Source organism: Leucopleurus acutus (genome assembly GCF_964270905.1).
Source record: "Leucopleurus acutus genome assembly, chromosome: 1".
Taxonomy (NCBI): Eukaryota; Metazoa; Chordata; class Mammalia; order Artiodactyla; family Delphinidae; genus Leucopleurus; species Leucopleurus acutus.
This window is the reverse complement of record NC_139142.1, coordinates 37,989,449-38,010,137: the sequence shown is the minus strand read 5'-3', so window position 1 is coordinate 38,010,137 and position 20,689 is coordinate 37,989,449. Positions and strand designations below refer to the sequence as shown.

The 20,689-nt window shown below is 35.6% G+C and overlaps 1 protein-coding gene across 1 annotated transcript in view; it reads right to left on the bottom strand.

The window, feature by feature from the left end:
* The window catches only part of KCNH5 (potassium voltage-gated channel subfamily H member 5), a gene marked incomplete at both ends in the record, with an annotated part of 335,605 nt that overhangs the window by 299,904 nt on the left and 15,012 nt on the right, over nt 1–20,689 (bottom strand). Inside the window, one exon of the mRNA XM_082840811.1 lies at nt 7,912–8,035. Within this exon, the coding sequence (XP_082696937.1) occupies nt 7,912–8,035 (124 nt within the window). The remainder of the gene's footprint in view (nt 1–7,911; nt 8,036–20,689) is intronic.

Here is a 20,689-nt window from a genome sequence, read left to right as displayed (position 1 = left end):
AACTCGAATAGGATTAAAAATGTTACAACTCAAATTTAAAAAAAAGAAACTGTCTTAGAAATTGATGTAATAATACCACTTAAGAAGAAATACAACACAAGTCTGATTCAGCTAAAATGCTGAAGAGAAGGTGAAAACAAGCAATTTCTCAAATAAACTCTGAAAATTCTATAACCCATTCTTTAGCCCTCCCAATGCTAAAATAGACTGTCCTAAGAAAATAGGATCATTTTAAGAAAAAAATCCCAGCTTATTATACTCTGAATAATTTTTCAAAAATAGGTTTTATTTCTTACGCAGTTTCACTCATATTTTTATTTTAAGTTTTAAAACTACGTATTTCCAGAGACAGAACACATACTTGAAGTGGTAAAATGCAGCAGTTACATAACAAAAGATATTTCAAAATGACCTGAAAGAATGTCTGAAATGTATTATCCAATCTTCCAAAGCAAGTGTTCTGGAGATTAATTCAAACTTTGAAAGTGTTTCCACCCGAAGCTGTCCAAACCAAAATGACTAAATCAATGCTTCTGCATATTTTACGTGTATGGCACATTTGCTTACTTGCTCGGCACTTTTTATGTGTAAATGTTGAATTTCTTTACCGAGGTTTCCTGCAGCCTGACTGCAGATGGCTGAAGCTCAATGCAGTCTTTGAATGGTTAATGGAATGTGAAGGAAACCAAGATTTAGAAACGATAATCATCACACTTTAGAAACTATGTATCTATATAATAATCTTAAATACTTTTTATGTCTCTTATTGAATATCCTCCAGGAATATATAATGGGAATACTAAAAAATTACAGAACTTCAAATTACTCTCTTAGATAGCCAAGCTCCCCTTCAGTAATAATAAATGACTTTTACAACTTCACTGTTATCTTATTGGAAGGAAAATAAAATTAGATGCACAGAAGCAATCTATCCCTGCTATGATATGGAGCAGCCACAATATAACAGAGGACCACTGCACTTAGAGGACCACTTACAATCTGTAAGGCTCATGGCCAAGTCGTATAACTTCTCTGACTCTTAGTTGCCTCATCAGTAAAATGATGGTAATGTTACTATAACTCAGAGGGTGGGGATTAAAAGGATAATGCACATGAAGTTGCAAATTATAATGTGCTGTACAATGACTTATTACTGGAATGCTTCTTATGGGTGGGGTTAGAAGCCCCTCCAGCCCAACCCTACTCCTTTGCTCCTCTACAATTCTAGGGCAAGGGTTGGGCCAAGCCTGCTAATGGGCAGGGTCCCTGTGTCTTAAAGGGATACACACATCATTTTGTGTGTCTTCTTTCTTTGTGAACCCATGACATTGAGGCATAAATTCACCCAGGGCCTGCTGCTGGATAATCTGGCCACTTACCTTGCCACACAACTAACTTGTGGGAAGACTTGATCTTGGGAGTAAGGGAGATTTCCTGAGGCCTGGCTTGGGCCATATCCAGCTTGCCTGAGCATTTGGCAGTATATCTTTCCTGTATATCTTACCCTAGGAAATTTCTAGGACTAAGTGGTTTGGTTTATAGCAAGATTTACTTATTTTTGGATCCCTTGTTTTGCCATCAAAATCTCACAAACCAGCCTCATTATAACACCTGACAGTAAGTATGGCTATAATTTGACAGACTTCCAAAGGAGAAAGGAATCTTACAAACTGAAAAAATATATAATCTAATCATGAGTGCTGCCAATCTTTATCTGCTAATGGTCAACAATGTTCCTGGACTAATAAGCACACAAACGTTCAGTCAACACTGAATGTTTCCACACTTTCACTCATTGTGAAGCAGAGCTCTCGGCCAAATGGAACCAGACTGACTGACATCCATCATGTGTAATGTTCTCTTGTTGACTGAGGTAACCCTGCGTTAATAAAACTACCTGTGAAAATACATCCAATAAAGTGGCTCTTAATATCTCTGCCTCATTGTCTAATTTGATAGTTTGGTTAAGAATTATTAATGGGCCTTCCAAAAAAAAAAATGTATTTGAAAGCATCTATCTACTCCAATCTTCCCTACCTATCTGATTCCTCTTCTCACCCCTTTATCTTAAAAAACAAAAATAAATAAATGAAAAGTAAATTTTAAAAGAAGTAGAACAGGTTTTTAAAAGGTTCAGGCTAATCAAGGGTAAAATGCTAAAGTGGTTTCTACCTGACCTATGACTGTATGTCTCGAATGTCAGGGCTTTCTAAGGGTCCTGAGATAAGATCAGATGTTTTTAAATGCCATCCCCCCAAAACCTACATACAATTTCCTTCAAACACGCAATACATTTTGTGTCCTTCAGTAAACAGCAACAGTCCAAAAGCTTGGAAATGAAATTATTGGACAATAAAATGAACATCTGAACTTCCTAGGAATCCAGAAATTTCATTAAAATATTTTTTGAAATTTTAGCTAAAATAAAAATGAGACAGTACATGGCACACATCAGATTTTTATTTTAATAGAAATTTAGCTACTATTATAAAGTGCAAGGATATAGGAAAACCCTCCATCATGGCTGCTGAGAGTAGAAACAGAGGGCCATTCTGGACAGCAATCTGACAGCAGTTAATTTACAATTTCTGCATACATTCTACTATCCAGCAATTCTATTTCTGGGCATAGAGACAGACAACTTCTCCCATGGGAACACAAGAAGATGTGTATGAGGATGTTTACCTCCAACTTGTTGGAGTAGCAAAGTGTCAGAAGTTAGAGTTCAAGACTAGTAAAGTGGATAAAGAAAATGAAGGTTGTGAGGACACTGGAACACTATAAAACAGTCAGACATGATGAAATAGATTATGATATAGCAACATTAAAAAATATCAAAAACATAATGGTGAGTGAAAAGAGTAAGAAACTGTATATCTTACTGCACAGTATGAATTATGTAGGCCTTAAAAACACACACAAAGCAACATCATTTCAAGAATACACGTATTTATTAAACACACGGAAGATGGATTAGAAAGACATACAATGAACACACTAAAATGAATAGCTATGGAAGACGAAGGGGAATGGAATGAAGGGGAAAAGAAATAAAAGAAAAGAAGTTGAAACAAAATAAAACAAATAAAATGAAATTAAAATAAAATAAATAGACTGTGCCCAGAGAGATCCAAATGATAATATTGGGACAAACTGAGGAGTATGTTTAATTTGATTCTATGCACCTGGTCTAATGGGAAAAGGACTGGGAAAGACAAAGAAGGAAAAAGATAAGAAAACAGAATAAATATACAAATGTATAAATAATATATAATAATATATAATGTATAAATAATCTTAGCCTCTTGATATTGTAAAATTACAAATTAATATTTGTCATTTTCCATAAAACAACTCACATTTGAATATTTTAAAAATAGGACATGTAATCTTTATGCAGTTACCACTTTAATCCTATCAATTTTAATCCATCTAGTGCAAGTTGTATATAAAGATGACTTTTTCAGCACATAAAGTATTCATATTTTTTCCTCACAAAGTGATACTCACTGATTTGTAGCTTCTTATTCTGTTATGTTTGTCTAAAACTTGTTATTATTAAAAGCAGTAAAATTCCTTGATTTGTTATAAGGCTACCCTCAGTATCAAATTATTTATGTCCATATTCAACTAGAATTCAGTGATTCCAAAACTGTATAACATTAGCTTTAACACTGTATTTCTAAATGTGTATAAAAGTTTCTTTCCTCCCTGTTTCCTTGTGTATCATATTCAAAGGCTTTTATAGATTTATACAGGAAATGGAAAACAACTATATGTAAACAAAATTGGAATCATGATGCAGATATTGTTTTGAAATCTTTTTTGTTCATTTGGCTGGTTGGTTGATTTTTTTACTTAGTAATACGTTGTTAGCTTCTTTCAGTGTCATTATTCTTCCAACATATGATGTAAGAAGTTAGGGCTTTGCCATAACATTTTTTAATAAATATACTACCAGACATTTTTATTATTTCCAGGTCTTCATTCTTCTAAAAAGTGCTTCAATGAAAGTAAAATGGGTGTAGTTTAATTTTTAAACGGAATGTAGAAGTTTGAAAGGGGCGTGCGTTAAAATAAATTATGCCTTAAGAAAACCTGATAGGATTCAAACACTTGCTCATATATCAGATGCTAGTCTTCATTGCTCTGCGAGAGCATTCAATTGCTTGCAAGTTTTAGATTAGCAGAACACGATGGGCATTTTGTGCAATCAAGTAATAATTGTTTGTGTTAAGAATACTGTTATGTTTAACTAGTGATTACCAGTGGGGAGAGGGAAGAGGGGAGGGGTAAGAAAAGGGTAGGGGATTAAGAGGTACAAACTACGATTTATAAATAAGCTACAAGGACATACTGTACAGCACAAGAAATATAGCCAATATTTTACAATAACTTTAAATGGAGTATAATTTATAAAAATTTTGAATCACTGTTATACACCTGAAATTAATATAATCTTATAAATTAACTATGCCTCAATAAAATATTTTTAAAGAATATTGGTATTCGTAGAGAATGGACTTGACATGGGGAGGGGGAAGGGTAAGCTGCGAGGAAGTGAGAGAGTAGCATTGACATATATACACTACCAAATGTAAAATAGGTAGCTAGTGGGAAGCAGCCGCATAGCCCAGCAAGATCAGCTCTGTGCTTTGTGACCATCTAGAGGGGTGGGATAGGGAGGGTGGGAGGGAGACTCAAGAGGGAGGGGATATGGGGATATATGTATACATATAGCTGATTCATTTTGTTATAAAGCAGAAACTAACACAACATTGTAAAGCAATTATACTCCACTAAAGATGTTAAAAAAAATAAACGAATACTGGTATTTTGAAAATACTATCTCTAACAAAAGTGAAGAAGAATTGGGGGGAGATTTGCATACTTCTTCCCACAGTGAAAAAGTGTAACATAATCCAAAGCTCTCTGCTTTCTTACCCACCTCAAATACCATAACACTTGGGATAAAATACAATAAATAAAAGCATGTTATACAGAAGTCTGTGAGACCTAGGTTAGGGTTTATTGCAAAACAAGCCAACCAATTCAACAATACTGACACAGAACACTGAGCTGTGTCCTTTAGTGCATACAAAAGTGAACAAGATGGAATCCTTACCTTCAAGGCATGTATAATCTGGCACTGGTGGTAGGAGGGAAAGCAATACTTTAAGGGGAGAGAATATACATTCTCTGTGTTACAACATGCCAGCATTTTTTAATGAACTTTTTATAGGAAAAATTGCACGTGCCAAAGAAAACAGGCTGGGGTATAGGGGCAGATACATGGGAAGCAAGAAGAGATGTGAGCATGACTTTACAATATATCCAGATATGAAGAGCAATACATCTCAAAAATGACAACGAAAGCAATAGCGATGAAAACCCCAGGGATAAGAAAAACTAGTTTAAGGCCATATGACGGTGCCAAATGATGAACTACAGGGAGTCAAAGGAGGAAAAGTTATGAGCACCTTCAGGTAGAAGAGGGCAACTTGAAACAAGCCCGGCATCATGATGGTGGGAGGTCAGGAAATAGGTACGGGAGCATCTACATTTCCTGGAATTCTCTATAGAACCTGTTCCACAGGTTAGGTCTACCATAAAACTAACCTTTTCCTAACCTAAACCCTGCCGAGACATAAGGGAGCAGAAATGCTCAATACAAACCTTGGCCTCCCAGAATTCAGAACACACACCTCAGTGACAGTGCTAGGCCAAGAGCTAATATCCACCCAGCAGGTAAAAAGGCACAAGAGACAGCCGTGCTACCAAAGAGAGTTTCTCAACGAGGGGCCACAGTTTTTCATCATTCCTACCTACCAATTTCAGGCCGGAAGTGAAGGCTGAATACGAGAATGACTTTAGTAGAGAGAAAACGAGGACTGCTGGGAGAGGACAAGCGAAGAAAGAGGATGTTTGAACAGATAATTTCTCAGTGCTGGCTAAGCATCAGGATCATCAGAGCTGCTGGTTAAAAGGACTGATTCCTGCCCCCACCTACCCACCTGAGGTGATTCTGATTCAATAGGTTTAAGATGAGGTCTGAGAATCTGTGTTTTGCAAAACCTCTCTAAGTGATTCCCATGTACAGTCAGGTTTAGACTCCATATGAAATCCCTACCCTCCATGAAGATGTAGAATATATATTTGTATATGCATATAATGTTCCGCAGCATAAAGGGGTAGAAAAAAAGATAAATAAATCACTGTTTCCCTGGGCAAATCCCTTAACCTAACTCTAACTCAGTTTTTCCTCTGAAAAATAACGAATATGGAGTAGAAAATAATTGACCCCTTGCAGTTCTAAAATAACATGATTTTGGTACTTAGTTAAGTGTGAGCTTTAAAGAAAAATTAACTCAAGGAAAAAACATCCCATCTGGCATTACCGAAATATTGTGAAAAGTTTTCGGTTCTAAATTGGTTCCTTATATAGAGTTTCCTTTTCTCTTTTATGATCTTTTTTGGTAATACTCTCTTTAAGCTCACAGATATGGAATATTTTAAAAGAATTGTTATAAATAATATAAATGCCAGATTCTGTTTTACATAAGTCAAACAAAATAGCAGTGGTACAATGTACCAACATAACAAAGTGCGTGTGATTTACACAGTATGAAAAAACTTCATTTTGATTTTTTTTTTAATGTTCAAAAACCATGTCCTACTTGGTTGGGGGTTGTTGCCTCTACTTTGTTCAATACAGTTTCAGCAACTCAAGAAGTGCTGATGACATCAATGGTCCTCTGATATAGGATGTTCCTTTGATCACTTGGCACCTAGAGTAGTTTGCGGCCCATAGAGGGTGATCAAAAAATATTTATTGAATGAATTAATAAATTCACAGCTATGCAAAAATATTTCTCTTTGCAAAAGTTCTCACCACTGGCTCTTAAACTATGTATTTCTATTGACAGTTTAGTCTCCTTAACATTCTAATATAATTTTTACCCTATAGTTTTCATGTGAATCAATAGGTTCTGGTATCAATTCCAATCTGGGTGTGGGGGTGGTGGTGGAGAGTTTCCCTATACCAACAACAAGCAATTCTAGGGACACCAGCTGGGTGTCCTATGATTTAACTCAATTCTGACACTACCTACCTGCAGATAGCATCAGATTCCACAGGTTAAACATTGAGGGTTCAGTCCTACAAGACTACCCTCCACCAGACTTCAGGAATCAGTCACAAGCCTAGGTCGTTGCCTGTGTTTCTGACCCACCTAATACAGACTGGAGGTTCCCATGGCACCCTCCTTAAACTTCAGCACCAGTTACAAGCAGAGGTTGTTATGTGTACTTTTGACAAACAGCTATATATGAGAGGTTCCCATGACCTCTTCCTTTGGTTTGAATAATTTGCTAGAGAGACTCACAGAGCTCAGAGAAACATTTTGCTTACCAGATTACTGGTTTATCATAAAAGGATATAACTCAGAAGCAGGCAGATGGAAGAGATGCACAGGACAAGGTATGGGGCTTCCATGCCCTCACCAGACATGCCACTCTCGGCACTTCCACATGTTGCCCAAACTGGAAGGCCTCAGAACCTGTCCTCTGAGTTTTTATGGAGGCTTCATTACACAGTCATAACTGATTAAATCATTGCCATTGGTATTGATTCAACCTCCAGCCCCTCTCCAGGAGACTGAGGAGAGGGCATGGTATTAATTACATGGTTGGTTCCTCTGGCAGCCAACCCCATCTTTAGGTTATCTAAGGGCTTTCCAAAAGTCACCTCATTAACATATAACAAGAAATTCCAAGAGTTTTGGGAGCTCTGTACCAAGAACTGGGTGCAAGACCAAATCACAGTGAATCTAAGTAAGTTTAAGTCTTTTAACCACATTCAACATTTAGTTAAACTTTAGAAAACATTCCTGAGCTGTTCTCTTAACCTACCTGCAAGTGCTACTTTTCTGCATGACGTCAGCTCGATGATACCCAGAGAGTTTGCAAAAACCGTCATTACTATAAACTACAGGCCAATCCACAATCTGGGCATTTCCCAGTAAGAAACTCGATTCTAAAGGAGAAAGAAGAAAAGGGAAGTTTTTTAGCTTCATTTAACAATGTACTCCTTTCAAGTAATTAAAAAGACATATTCATAAAAATAAACAAATATAACTATGGTTTGTTATGGTACAAATAATAAAACGTATCCTTGAAACTGGCATTATTACTTTAGCATGATCAGCAACTGAGATCTGCAATGAGTACAAGATTTGCATATAAACTAAAAACTCCATTGAAAAGAAGCCAGTTTACAATACTCTTTGCATTCAAGTAAACAGTACACTATGAAAACAAAGCATGGTTAATATTAAATAAATGTTAATGACTATAATAATCACAGCTAAAAACAGTTTAATTTATTAAGACTAAGGGCTACAGTCACTTCTCTACAAACTGAGAATATTAAGCTTAACAGAGCTTAACAGAGACAAGTTTGGATGACTCCTCCAAAAACTGTATTAATGTAATTTTGACATGATGGGACAAATTCATTGTCCATCAGTTTGATCTAGAGAAGTCTAATTTAAAATCAAATTTTTAAATAAAGTCCCTTTTTAAAATAAAATTATTCAAAGACATTATTTTCAACCACATGCTACACAGAATTTGGAAACTACCATTATTCTAAATAAAAGAAACATCTCTGGTCTGTTTTGCATGGAGAAGTGGTTTTGCTTTAGGTATAAAAATTGATACAAAAAATAATATCTTTTGGCATATACCTTGATTGAAAATCCAACAGTTTTAGGCAGTAACTTTAGCAGTTTTGTAGGTCAAATGATAAATATGTTAACGTCAAAATTAAAACAATATTAAAATATAAAACATAAAATTATTTTTAAAATAAATATCAATATTTTACAAGAAGATTTTTTAGGGAGTACTATACTTCAAAATATCTACCTAAAAAATCTTCTTTGAACTCATATTGAGTGGTGTACTGAAGAGAAATTAACTTATGAGTAGATGACTTGAAGTTTAAATTCTGACTTACTTGCTCTTCATATAAATAACAATGCAATTCACTGACTAAGTAGCTGCTAAGTAAAAGGCACTACTCTGGATCAGACAATGGGATAAAATAAAGATCAATAAACCATGCCCTTTACTCTCAAACAACTTACATATGAAGAAAAACAAATATGTAACCAAGTACAGTTTACCAGAACAGATGCCAAATCAAGAAGCATGGGCCAACACATGGGAAAAAAATCTGTTTCAAGGCACTAAAAGACAATCAAAAGTGGATAGAAACCAGAAAAGAAACCCTTGAAAAAAGGAAGACACATTAGGTGAGATATTCATTTAACTGTCCATTCCCCTGAGAGCACGTCTCCGTTTGTAAAGTTTGTGGGTGATAGAGTTCAAACAGAAAAGTCTTATGGGGCTAAAAAGTCAAAGATCATAATTTGGGACCGCCAAAGCAGCTTGAAGTTAAGGTGGAGTTCCTTTAACATATGGAGCCATAAACCTGTATATAAATCTACCTCAAATCCTCCTCTGTGACCTAAACTGCATGCACAGGATGAGACTATAAGGAACCCATCTTGTCTTGCAATGACTAGAAGGCTAAAGAGGTAGGCAGAAACTTCATCAGCTTCCCAAAGCTATAGGACAAATTTTGGAGTTCGAGTCCTATCAAGTTAGAGAAGCTTGGTAAATACCTTGAGCTTTCCATTAATTCCACAGAAGGCCTTACTTCAGGAATAAAAATCAAGTCTCAGGATAAATGGTTATGACCTGAGTCTAAGATCAAAACTGTAGAAAATAGACTCATACTAAAAAAAAAAAAAAAAAAAAGCTAAAGTCATAATTAAGGTGATGCACCAGTAATTTAACCACCTGCTAAAATAAAATGAAATCCTCTTCAGAGGAAAATAATGAAGTCCAAAATCTCTACATTGTATCAATACAATGTCCGTATACAATTAAAAATTATTAGGCATGCAAAGAAACAGGAAACTGTAACAATAATCAAGAGAAAAAATGGGCAATAGAGAGGTTGAGATGGGAACACAGAAATAAACAATACAATCTCTGAAATAAAAAACTGAATAGATTTAACAATATATTGGACACTAAAAAAGAAAGGACAGTTTAAAAACATATCAATGCAAATTACTGCAAACTGAAGCAAAAAGAGAAAATAACGGAAAAGATGTCCTGGGACAATAACAAGCAGTCTAAAATATATGTAGCTGAGTCTGGGGAAAAAAAACAGAATAGGACACAAATGTTACTTAGATAAAGGATGACTAAAATTTTTCAAATAGCATGAAAAATAGCAACACAGAGATCTTAGCTCAGTAAACCTCAAGCAAGATAAACCAAAGAAAGCAACAGTAAGAAGATGACAGTAAAATTGCTAATGAAAAATAAGGGAAAAAAAATTTTAAACATCAAAAAAAAGATACATTATTTATATGTGTTATATTTGGGGGAGGTGTAATAAATACAGCACACAAAGAATGAAAAACAAAGGAGGCCAGAAATCAATGGAATGACATCTTTAAAATACTGAGAGAAACATGTTTATCAACCTAGATTTTTATAGAGAGCAAAGATATCCTTCAAAATTGAAGGTCAAATAAAGACATGCTCAGAAACAAAAACTGGGAGAAACCATTGCCAGCAGAATCACAATAAAACAAATGTAATAGGTATTTTAGCTGAAAAAATAATAATAGTAACAATAATAATAACAATAACCTCCACAAAAAAAGTCAAGAAGGGAAAAACAAACAACAGATAGGACAAATAGAAAATAAACCCCAGGATGGTAGCCCTAAATCCAACTATATCAAGCATTACATTAAATGTAAATAGAATAAACACACTAATTATAAGACAGAAATTTTCAGACTGGATTTTTAAAAACAGAATAGAAACTGATAGTCTAGTATTTTAAGAGAGCCATTTAAAGTATAAAAAGATAGATACGGACTTCCCTGGTGGTCCAGTGGATAAGACTTCACCTTCCAATACAGGGGGTGTGGGTTCAATCCCTGGTCAGGGAGCTAAAATCCCACATGCCTTGGGGCCAAATAAAACAAAACATAAAACAGAAGCAATATTGTAACAAGTTCAATAACGACTTAAAATTTTTTTTAATTTGAAAATTGAAAGTGTGGGGGAAAATACACTACTCAAACACTGAGCATAAGAAAGTAAGTCTGGGAGGCTTCCCTGGTGGCGCAGTGGTTGAGAGCCCACCTGCTGATGCAGGGGACACGGGTTCGTGCCCCTGTCCGGGAAGATCCCACATGCTGCGGAACGGCTGGGCCCGTGAGCCACGGCCACTGAGCCTGCGCGTCCGGAGCCTATGCTCCGCAACGGGAGAAGCCACAACGGTGAGAGGCCCGCGTACCACCAAAAAAAAAAAAAAAAAAAAAGAAAGTAAGTCTGCCCATGATAATACAAAATAAAGTAGCTGAAGACAAGGGGTAATAGAAATAAGGAGGGGCATTTAATAATAATAATGGAGTCAATTCATTAATAAGATACAGCACTCCCAAATGCATATGAAAGTAATGAAAGAGCTTCAAAATGCATGAAGAAAAAAAATGACATAACTAGGATAGACAATTTCACAATAATAAAGGGAGATATTAACCTTCTGCCTTAACTAGCAGAACAACCAGATGAAGAACTGATTGAGGATATAGAATATTTGAACAACACCAACACTATCAACTAACTCAAACTAACTGACATTTACAGGACACCCCACACTACACTACAGAATACACAATCTTTTCCAGTGCGTGTGGAAATTCCACCGAGATGTAACTGACTTTGAGCCACAAAAATTGTCAATAAATTTCAAAATATTGAAATTACATAAAGTATATTTTCTGACTTCAAAGTAATTAAATCAGAAATCATTTTTTTTAATTATCTAGAAAAATCTACAGTATTTGGATGTTACCCAATTCATTTCTAAACCACTGGGTCAAAGAAGAAATCAACAGAAATATAGAAGATATTTTAAACTGGATGATAATAAGTTTGTTGTATACATTTAAAGCAGTGCTTAGAGAGAAATTTCTCATTTTAAAGTTTTATTTTTTAATGAAAAGTTTAAAATCAATAATCTAAACTCTTTTATGAAGAAACTAGAAAAATAATAGCTATTAAATACAAATTAAATAGAAGGAAGTAAATAAAGGTCAGAATGTAGATCAGTGAAATAGAAAACATTCAAAGAAGAGTGAACTTCAAAAAAACACAAGTTACCATCATCAAGAATGAAAGAGCAGACATCACTGGATATAGTACACATAGCAAATGGTAATAAAGGTACAGCAAACAATATTTTGCCAATGAATTATAACTGTGATGAAATGAATTAAATTTCTGAAAATAAAAAACTTATAAAAAACAGGCACAAAAAGAAATGGAAAATTTAAATAGCTTAATATCTTTTAATGAAAACTAAAGGCCCAGATGGCTATGGGCTCAGGGAATTCTTTCAAATATTTAAATAAGACATAGTACAAATATTACACAAACTCTCGGAAAATAGGTGAGGAAACATTTCTTAACTTGTTTTATGAGGTTAGCATTATTATGATACCAAAATCTGACAAGGGCTGTTAAAGAAAGAATTACTGACCAATAGATCGTATGAATGTAGTTGCAAAAATACAGAAGAAAATATTGGCAAATAGAATCTGGCAATATATAAAAAAGAAAATAGGGCTTCCCTGGTGGCACGGTGGTTGAAAGTCCGCCTGCCAATGCAGGGGACACAGGTTCATGTCCCGGTCCGGGAAGATCCCACATGCCATGGAGCAGCTAGGCCCGTGAGCCATGGCCGCTGAGCCTGGGCGTCCGGAGCCTGTGCTCCGCAACGGGAGAGGGCACAACAGTGAGAGGCCCACGTACCGCAAAAAAAAAAAAAAAAAAAAAAAAAAAAAGAAAATAGATCATAGCCAAGTAGGGTTTATCTCATGAACAAAAGGTTGATTTAACATTATGAAATCAATCAATACAATCCATCAACAGAATAAAAGAAAAAGCCATATGATTATATCTCAGTAGATGCAGAAAAAAGCATTTGACAAAATTCATACTCATTCATAGTTAAAATATCTGAGCAAACTAAGAATAAAAGAAAACTTCCTCAAACTGATAGAGGATACCTGCTAAAAAATCCATAACTAACATCATTTTTAAAGCTAGAATACTAAATATTTTCCCCCTAAGATTAGGAAAAAGTCAATGATATATACTCTCAACCCTTATACTCAACATTTCATCAGAGGTCCATCTAAGAAAATAAAGGAAAAAAAGAAAAAGAGAGAAACAAACCAAAAACGTATATAAGATATAAATGTTTAAAAGGTAAATGTAATTTTTTTTCTATTTGCAGATGACATGATTGTTTATGTAGAAAATCCTAAGGAATATTCAAAAGGATATCTAAAATTATTGAGTGAATTAAGCAAGGTTACAAGACATAAAGTCAATATAAAATCTATTTTGTTTATATTAACTAGCATTAAACAATTGGAAAATGAAAAGCAATTTCACTTAGAATGATATCAAAAAGTATAAAATACTTAGAAATAAATTTAACAAAATACATGTAGGACCTCTAGAGTGAAAACTAAAAAATGCTGCTTACAAATGGCTTCTCAACAAATGGAGAGCTATGCCATGTGAATGAATTGAAAGACTGGATATTTTAAGACTTCAGTTCTCTACAAATCAGTCTATAGATTTAATACAATCCCAATGAAAATACCAACAGGCTTTTTTGAAGTAATTGACAAAATAATTATAAAATGTTTGTGAAAATACAAATTACCTAAAATAAAATACCTAAAATAACCCAAAATAAAATCTGAAAAAGAAGAACCAAGTTGGAGAAACATACAACTATAGTAATTAATATAGTATGAAATTGGAGTTGGGACAAATAGATCAATGAAACAGTTTAAAGACTTCAGAAATAGACCCTTACATAAATGGCCAACTGATTTTTTGCAAAGATGCCAAGGCAGTTTCAGTAATAAAGACAACTTCAATGAACTGTGCTAAAACAACTGGCTATCCATACAAGCAAAAATTGAACCATGACCCTTACTTCACACCACACACACGAAAATAATTTAAAACAGGTCATAGACTTAAACACAAAAGTGAAAACTAAAAATAAAACATAGAAGGAAATCTTTGCAACTTTGAGGAAGACAAAAATTTCTAAGACTCATATAGTAATCACCATAAAAGAAAGTATTGATAAATAAATTAGACATTATCAAAATTAAAATCAACTGCTCATTCAAGGACACTGTCAAGAAAATGAAAAGGGAATCCACAGACTGAGAGAAGATATTCACAATGCAGATACCTGAGAAAGAACTCCTATCCAAAATAGGCCCGAAAAATCCTACTGAAGGGTAAATGACCCAATTAACAAAATGGGCAAATGACTTGAACAGACATTTCACAAAAGAAGATGTACAACAGCCAATAAGCACAAGAATAAGATACTCACCATCATCATGCATTAGGGAAATACAAACTAAAAGCACAATGATCTATCACTGCTTAACCACTAGAGTGGTTATAAAAGCTAATAATACAAAAATGTTGATGAAAATATGGAACAACTGAAATTCTTTATAAAATGCTAATGAGAATATAAAATGGTATGATCACTTTGGAAAACAGTTTCATGAAAAGTTAAATATTCAACTATGACCCGGAAATTTCACTTCTAGGCATTTACTCAAGTGAAATGAAAAGATATGTTAACAAAAAGACTTGTAGAAGAATGTTCACATCAGATTTATTCACAGTAGCCCAAAAGTGAAAACAATGCAAATGTCCATCGACAAGAGAGTGGATTAAAAATTGTGGCATATTCATACAAGACATACTACTCAGCTCTAAAATGGAACAAACTACTGATAGATTGCAGCAACACAAATTAATCTGAAAAACACTGATGATTTAAAGAAGTCAGAAACTATAATTTCATTCATATGAAGTTTAAATACAGGCAAGGTCAATCTATGGCGATAGAGATCAGAACAATGATTTCTGAGGGGGATGGGATGGTAGAGGGACTGATGACTTTCTGGAGAAGGTCATTGTTTTCTATCTTTATAGAGATATAAACTACAGAGGTATATACATTTGCCAAAACTAATTGAACTGTATACAAGATCTGTATGTTTTACTTCATATAAAGTATACCTCAAACTTAAAAGAAAATACAAGAAGGACAAAGGACTAGAGAATCACAAGTTTTAGGAAACCAGTGGCATTTGAGCTGAACCCTAGCTATAAGAATGGTAATACTACATTTCCTTGGTACATACAGTGATTAGAGTAGAGTTTAAAATGATCTTATTCCTGCAAAAATGCTTCATAAAATATAAATTCTTCTATAAATATATATTTTCATTTATATATAGCATCAATTATTAATATTTGTAATATGATCATCAAAAATTAACTTCTTTCCCTTCTTAGCCCAGGCCAGGTCCTAATCAGTTTGACCTCTCTAATCCATAGGTTCCTCACTTCATAACTAGGTAGCTGTGGCAGTGCATATAGCTTGCTACATGGTCTCCCTGATTTTCAGACTAACATTCATTTGTCCCCCTCAAGCCCTGCCTCCATCCTACCACTCTTCATCCAGATCAAGTCTCCCAACTGTTAACATCACTGAATCCTCTCCCAGACTCACAAAGTCCTTTGAAATCCAGCCTCATCCTCTCTGCCTGTGCAAACATATTTCTCATTATTCTCCTGAAGTCCATACTATTGCAGTTAGGTCAGTTTTCTCATTATATCCTCAAAAGATGCTCACTCATGATGCCTACTATCCACTTGAAATACTTTTTCTTCATCCCTTTGCCTATCAAAACTTTTTCTTCATCCCTTTGCCTATCAAAACTTTTAAGAACCAGTTCAACTCTCCCTTCTCTATGACACATTCAGTGGTTACCACTGAATCCACATCCTCTGGCTACCATCATATCTGTCTGTGTCCAACCCTTCACAGGACAAACTTTTCATAAAAGTTGTCTATTCTCATTGGCTCTATCTTCTCAGCCCCTATTCACCCAACTCATTCCTATCTGGCTTATGTCCTCACCGCTCCAAGACAACCTAGGTAACCAATAATCTCTCCATGTCACCAAATCCAAAGGACACTTTTTACCCTTTCCACTTAATAATTCAGAAGCAATGGTATCCACTCCCTCCTTAAAAATGTCTCAATCCTCAGCTTACATAGAACATTTCCCTGATTCTCTGGACACTCCTCCATTTCCTTTGCAGACTCAATACTCTTTATCCAGTCAGTATATTAAAGTTCCTCTATGTCCATTCCTCTTCTGCTTTCACCTATCTCCATAGATTCAGTAACTCTATCTCCAAACCAGACCTCTTCTATAAACTCTAGATCTTTATATCCAGGTTCACCTCTCCTCATAGATAGCTTAAATTTACCTCAGTAGAACATGTCCATGACCTGTCATTTCCCCAAATCAGATGCTTCCCCAGTGTTTCCTATCTTAGAAAATGAGATCACCATCTATGCAGCAATCTGGAAGCCATCTTTCAACATCCTTCTGATTACCCCTATAGCTAATTTATTACCAAATCTTATTAATTTTATCTCCTAGAACCCTTTCAAATCTCTCCATTTCTCTAGATCCTCATCATCATCTCCCAACTCCAAGCTTCCATCATCTCTCCCCTAGACCATGCCAAGAGCTACCTAATCGGTTTACTCAGGCCCTCTCAATGAAGGAATCATTGAGTGACTCCTTCAATAGATTATCCACACTGAAGCCAGGCAGGTCTTTTCAAACTTCAATCTGGATCGTATCCCCTCCCTGCTTTAACATCTGTCAATAGCTTGTCAGGGCTCTCAGAACTCTCCCAAGTTTGCAGGGCCTATAATGACCTCAGAGTCTGTCAAACCTCAACTCTCACCATTCTGCACCTTGCCCTGAGTATGACAGCCAGCCACTTTTTCCTTGTAAGTTTCAAGTCCTCTCCTACCATAGGAGGACCTGACATTCTCTCTGCCTGAACATCATTGCTTTCCCTCCCCATTTGGCTGACACCTACATTTATTTAGATCTTAACTCAATCGTCATGACTCTAGTGAATCTTTCCCTGACCTTCTGACCAGGTCATCCATAATAATTTTAGACATGATGTACCTCTCACTCAAAGTCCTTATCAAAGTTGCAATTTTATGACAGCCTCATGACACCTATTTGTGTCATGAAATGATTAATGCATATCTGCCTGTTGAGCTGTAAGTTCTATTTGATCCTCCAATACCTAACACAGTGCCTGGCATCTAATATATGCTTGCTAATTGTCTGACTATATCAATAAACAAATGCATTCATTCATAGATTCTTGCAGGGATCTCTCTTTACATAATTGATATCATGAAATTTGGTATGAAGTGCCTCTCTAAATACCTCATGTATGCTTTCATATATGCTATTTTTTTGTCTTCTCAAATAGATGATACAGTCCTCAGAACTATGAAGTTTATGCCTACTATGCATACAAGAGTCACAATACAGTAATTACTTATTGATTAAAGGAACTGTCAGTATCCCAGGAAAGAGAATCCCACAGTTCTAAAACAGAAGGACCATAAACATTAAAGGGTCTACTGCAGGAGGCCTTCTTTCCCCAGAAACTATCCAAATCAGTGTTTCTCAAACTTTCTTTAATTGAAGCTCATAGTAAGAAACAAATTTTACAGAGTGACTCAATGTGTGTTTACACACATGTACACACAACCGAAAAAGTTTCTCAGATAACACTCTTACTACATGAAATGTACTCTATTTCTGTTCTATTTCAATTTTTTACTGTGCCAGTCAAGACCCATTAAATGGATCTACACCCTATGGAGGGCTGTATCTCATGGTTTTAAAAACTTGCTTCAAACTATCCCCAAAGGCCTTGCAGACCTCCCTCTCTCATAAACAGACTTGTTTTCTAGACGTATTTTAGGATTTAGATCAGAAGCTCTAACTGTTCCTAGATAATTCTTCTATCAAAAATGTAACCCCACCCCAACGTACCATTTTCAATAGCTCTACGATGGGAAAATTAAGACTCCAGCTCAGCAGGGCCCTGCTCTCACTATCCACTTGCTGTTGATATATTATTTCACTTACATCCTAGTAATTCTGTGTAATAACAAAATTAATAACAAAAGCAACCGGGAGCAGAGCCCTTACTCTCTGCCAGGTGTTGGGCCAGATGTCTACATGCAACTCCATCCCACAGTGACTTGGAAACTCACCAAGCACCAAGTGCCCCAGGAGGTCAGAAGCAGGAACTAGCACACAGCTTCCTTAAATTCTCTTTTTTTTTTTTTTTTTTTTTGCAGTACGCGGGCCTCTCACTGTTGTGGCCTCTCCCGCTGCGGAGCACAGGCTCCGGACGCGCAGGCTCAGCGGCCATGGCTCACGGGGCCCAGCCGCTCCGCGGCATGTGGGATCTTCCCGGACCGGGGCACGAACCCGTGTCCCCCGCATCGGCAGGCAGACTCTCAACCACTGCGCCACCAGGGAAGTCCCCAAAATTAAATTTTAAATAAGTGAGTTGTTGAGATGCTGCCTATCTTCAGTCTTATTTTTTAAAATATATACTTGATTTTAACCAATAACATATAATATGGACAATTCAGATAATTGCTAGGTACACTCTAGAGTATTTGCTTACATGTTCAATCAAACCTAGCAACTCAAAGTTTTTTTTAAGTTTTAAAAAATAGTCGAGGAAATATGCTCTCCATTTATCTTTATGCTTCAAGTTTGATTCCATTAATTTAGACCAACAGAGAGTAAAGTAACTGGACTCTGTGCTTACTAGCCCTTACCTCAAGGTCTTAATAATTATGCATTAGCAATATGTGCTCTGGGTTTAGGAAGACAAGCATAAGAACTGCTTCTATCATTTCTGAATGTTTTATAAAACCATAACTGAGAAAATCAACCACAGTGCTAGGTCCTTCATATAACTAGTCATCAACTGGTAAACAGTCATAATAATCAAATTATCATTAAAATCCTTTCCCCAAATTTTCTGCATTTGGATCCTGTCTCAATACTACCAAGGGAGCTACTGTGAAAAACCTGGGGAGTTTTAATTAGGTTATTGGCTTCCTCATAACGATACCTACCACTCTGGGTAGTTGGTGGAGATTGGAGTAATGTAGGCAGAATATTTATAAACTACCCATTGGAGTAAAAATTCTTTATAAACTATAAACTGTTATTGTTTATTATATATATAAGATTTTTTTACAACTGTATTATATACCCAGAGAGAGCTTTCTGTGTGTGAGCTCTGTGTGTGTGTGTGTATAAACAAAGAACCTAGAAAAAATAAATTTTTAAATGTTGACCCTGCAAACCAAAACCTATAAAATTATACTGAGAGCTAAACTACAAAATAAAGTATTAGGAGGAAGGGGGATAGAAAGAAGAAGGGGAGACAGATTTTTTTAATGTTAAAAGCTAAATTAGAGGGAAGTTGCTCAGTATTAAATTGTCCAGGAGCTTCTTTCGGAAACTTGTCTGTTAGTTGAAACGCAATATGTGTATATGAAATACACACAACTGTTCCATTTCCCTATAGTCATAAAAATTATTGTTTTGGTGAATATGACATCTGGTATTATTAACAAATATTAAGAACAAGATAGCAGAGTAATTAAAATTTGCTTCCCAGAAAATTTTAATTCCCTTTGGCTTTAAAACATGGCAGGGAAAAGCAATACACTTACTGAAGGATAAATTCTTTACAAAGGAAATAGTTGCAAATCTAGAAAGCAAGACCAGCTCAGAAGTTTTGGACACATAAAGTCATTAAAGAAATTGCCCAGAATTCTTAGTAACCGTCATCATCCTCACTGTTATGAACTGAATGCCTGTGTCCTCCCAAAATTGATATGTTGAAACTCTACCCCTCGTGTGATAGTATTAGGAGGTGGGACCTTTGAGATTTGATTAGGATTCAATGAGATCGTGTGGATGGAGACCCTCATGATTGGGATTAGGGCCCTTATAATAATGATGAGAGCACGTTGAGAAGCCAGCAGTCTGCAATCAGGAAGAGGGTTCTCAAAAGAACCTGACCATGCTGGCACCCTGATCTTGAACTTGCAGGCTCCAGAACTGTAAGAAATAAATTTCTGTTGGTTATAAGCCACCCAACTTATGGCATTTTGTAATAGCAGCACAAATACACTGACATTCATCAGCCAAGCTTAGGGAAACCAGTTCTGATTTGTCCTCACAGCTCTTAGCACACCGACAGCCATGAATTCTGAAAAATTAAACCTTCCTTGGGATTCAGACTGTTTCAGTCCTTGATGATGTTTCTAAACAATCATGTCCAAATGTTTTAAATACACAGATGTTCCTGTATGAGGGCTCTAAGAATTGGGTAATTATCCCTACCAGGTGGCAGCAGTCCAGTAAAACATTTCAGAAGCAATAATCCTACACATGGACAAACTCTCAAACGGATCTCTGCAAGGGCTTGAGGCTTTAAAACATCTTATTATATTCTTTCAAGACCATCGAGTATCCTCTCAGAGATGGACATGAAATAAAACAAGCACTTTTTCCTCAAGTGTTAGAAGGTCAAAAAC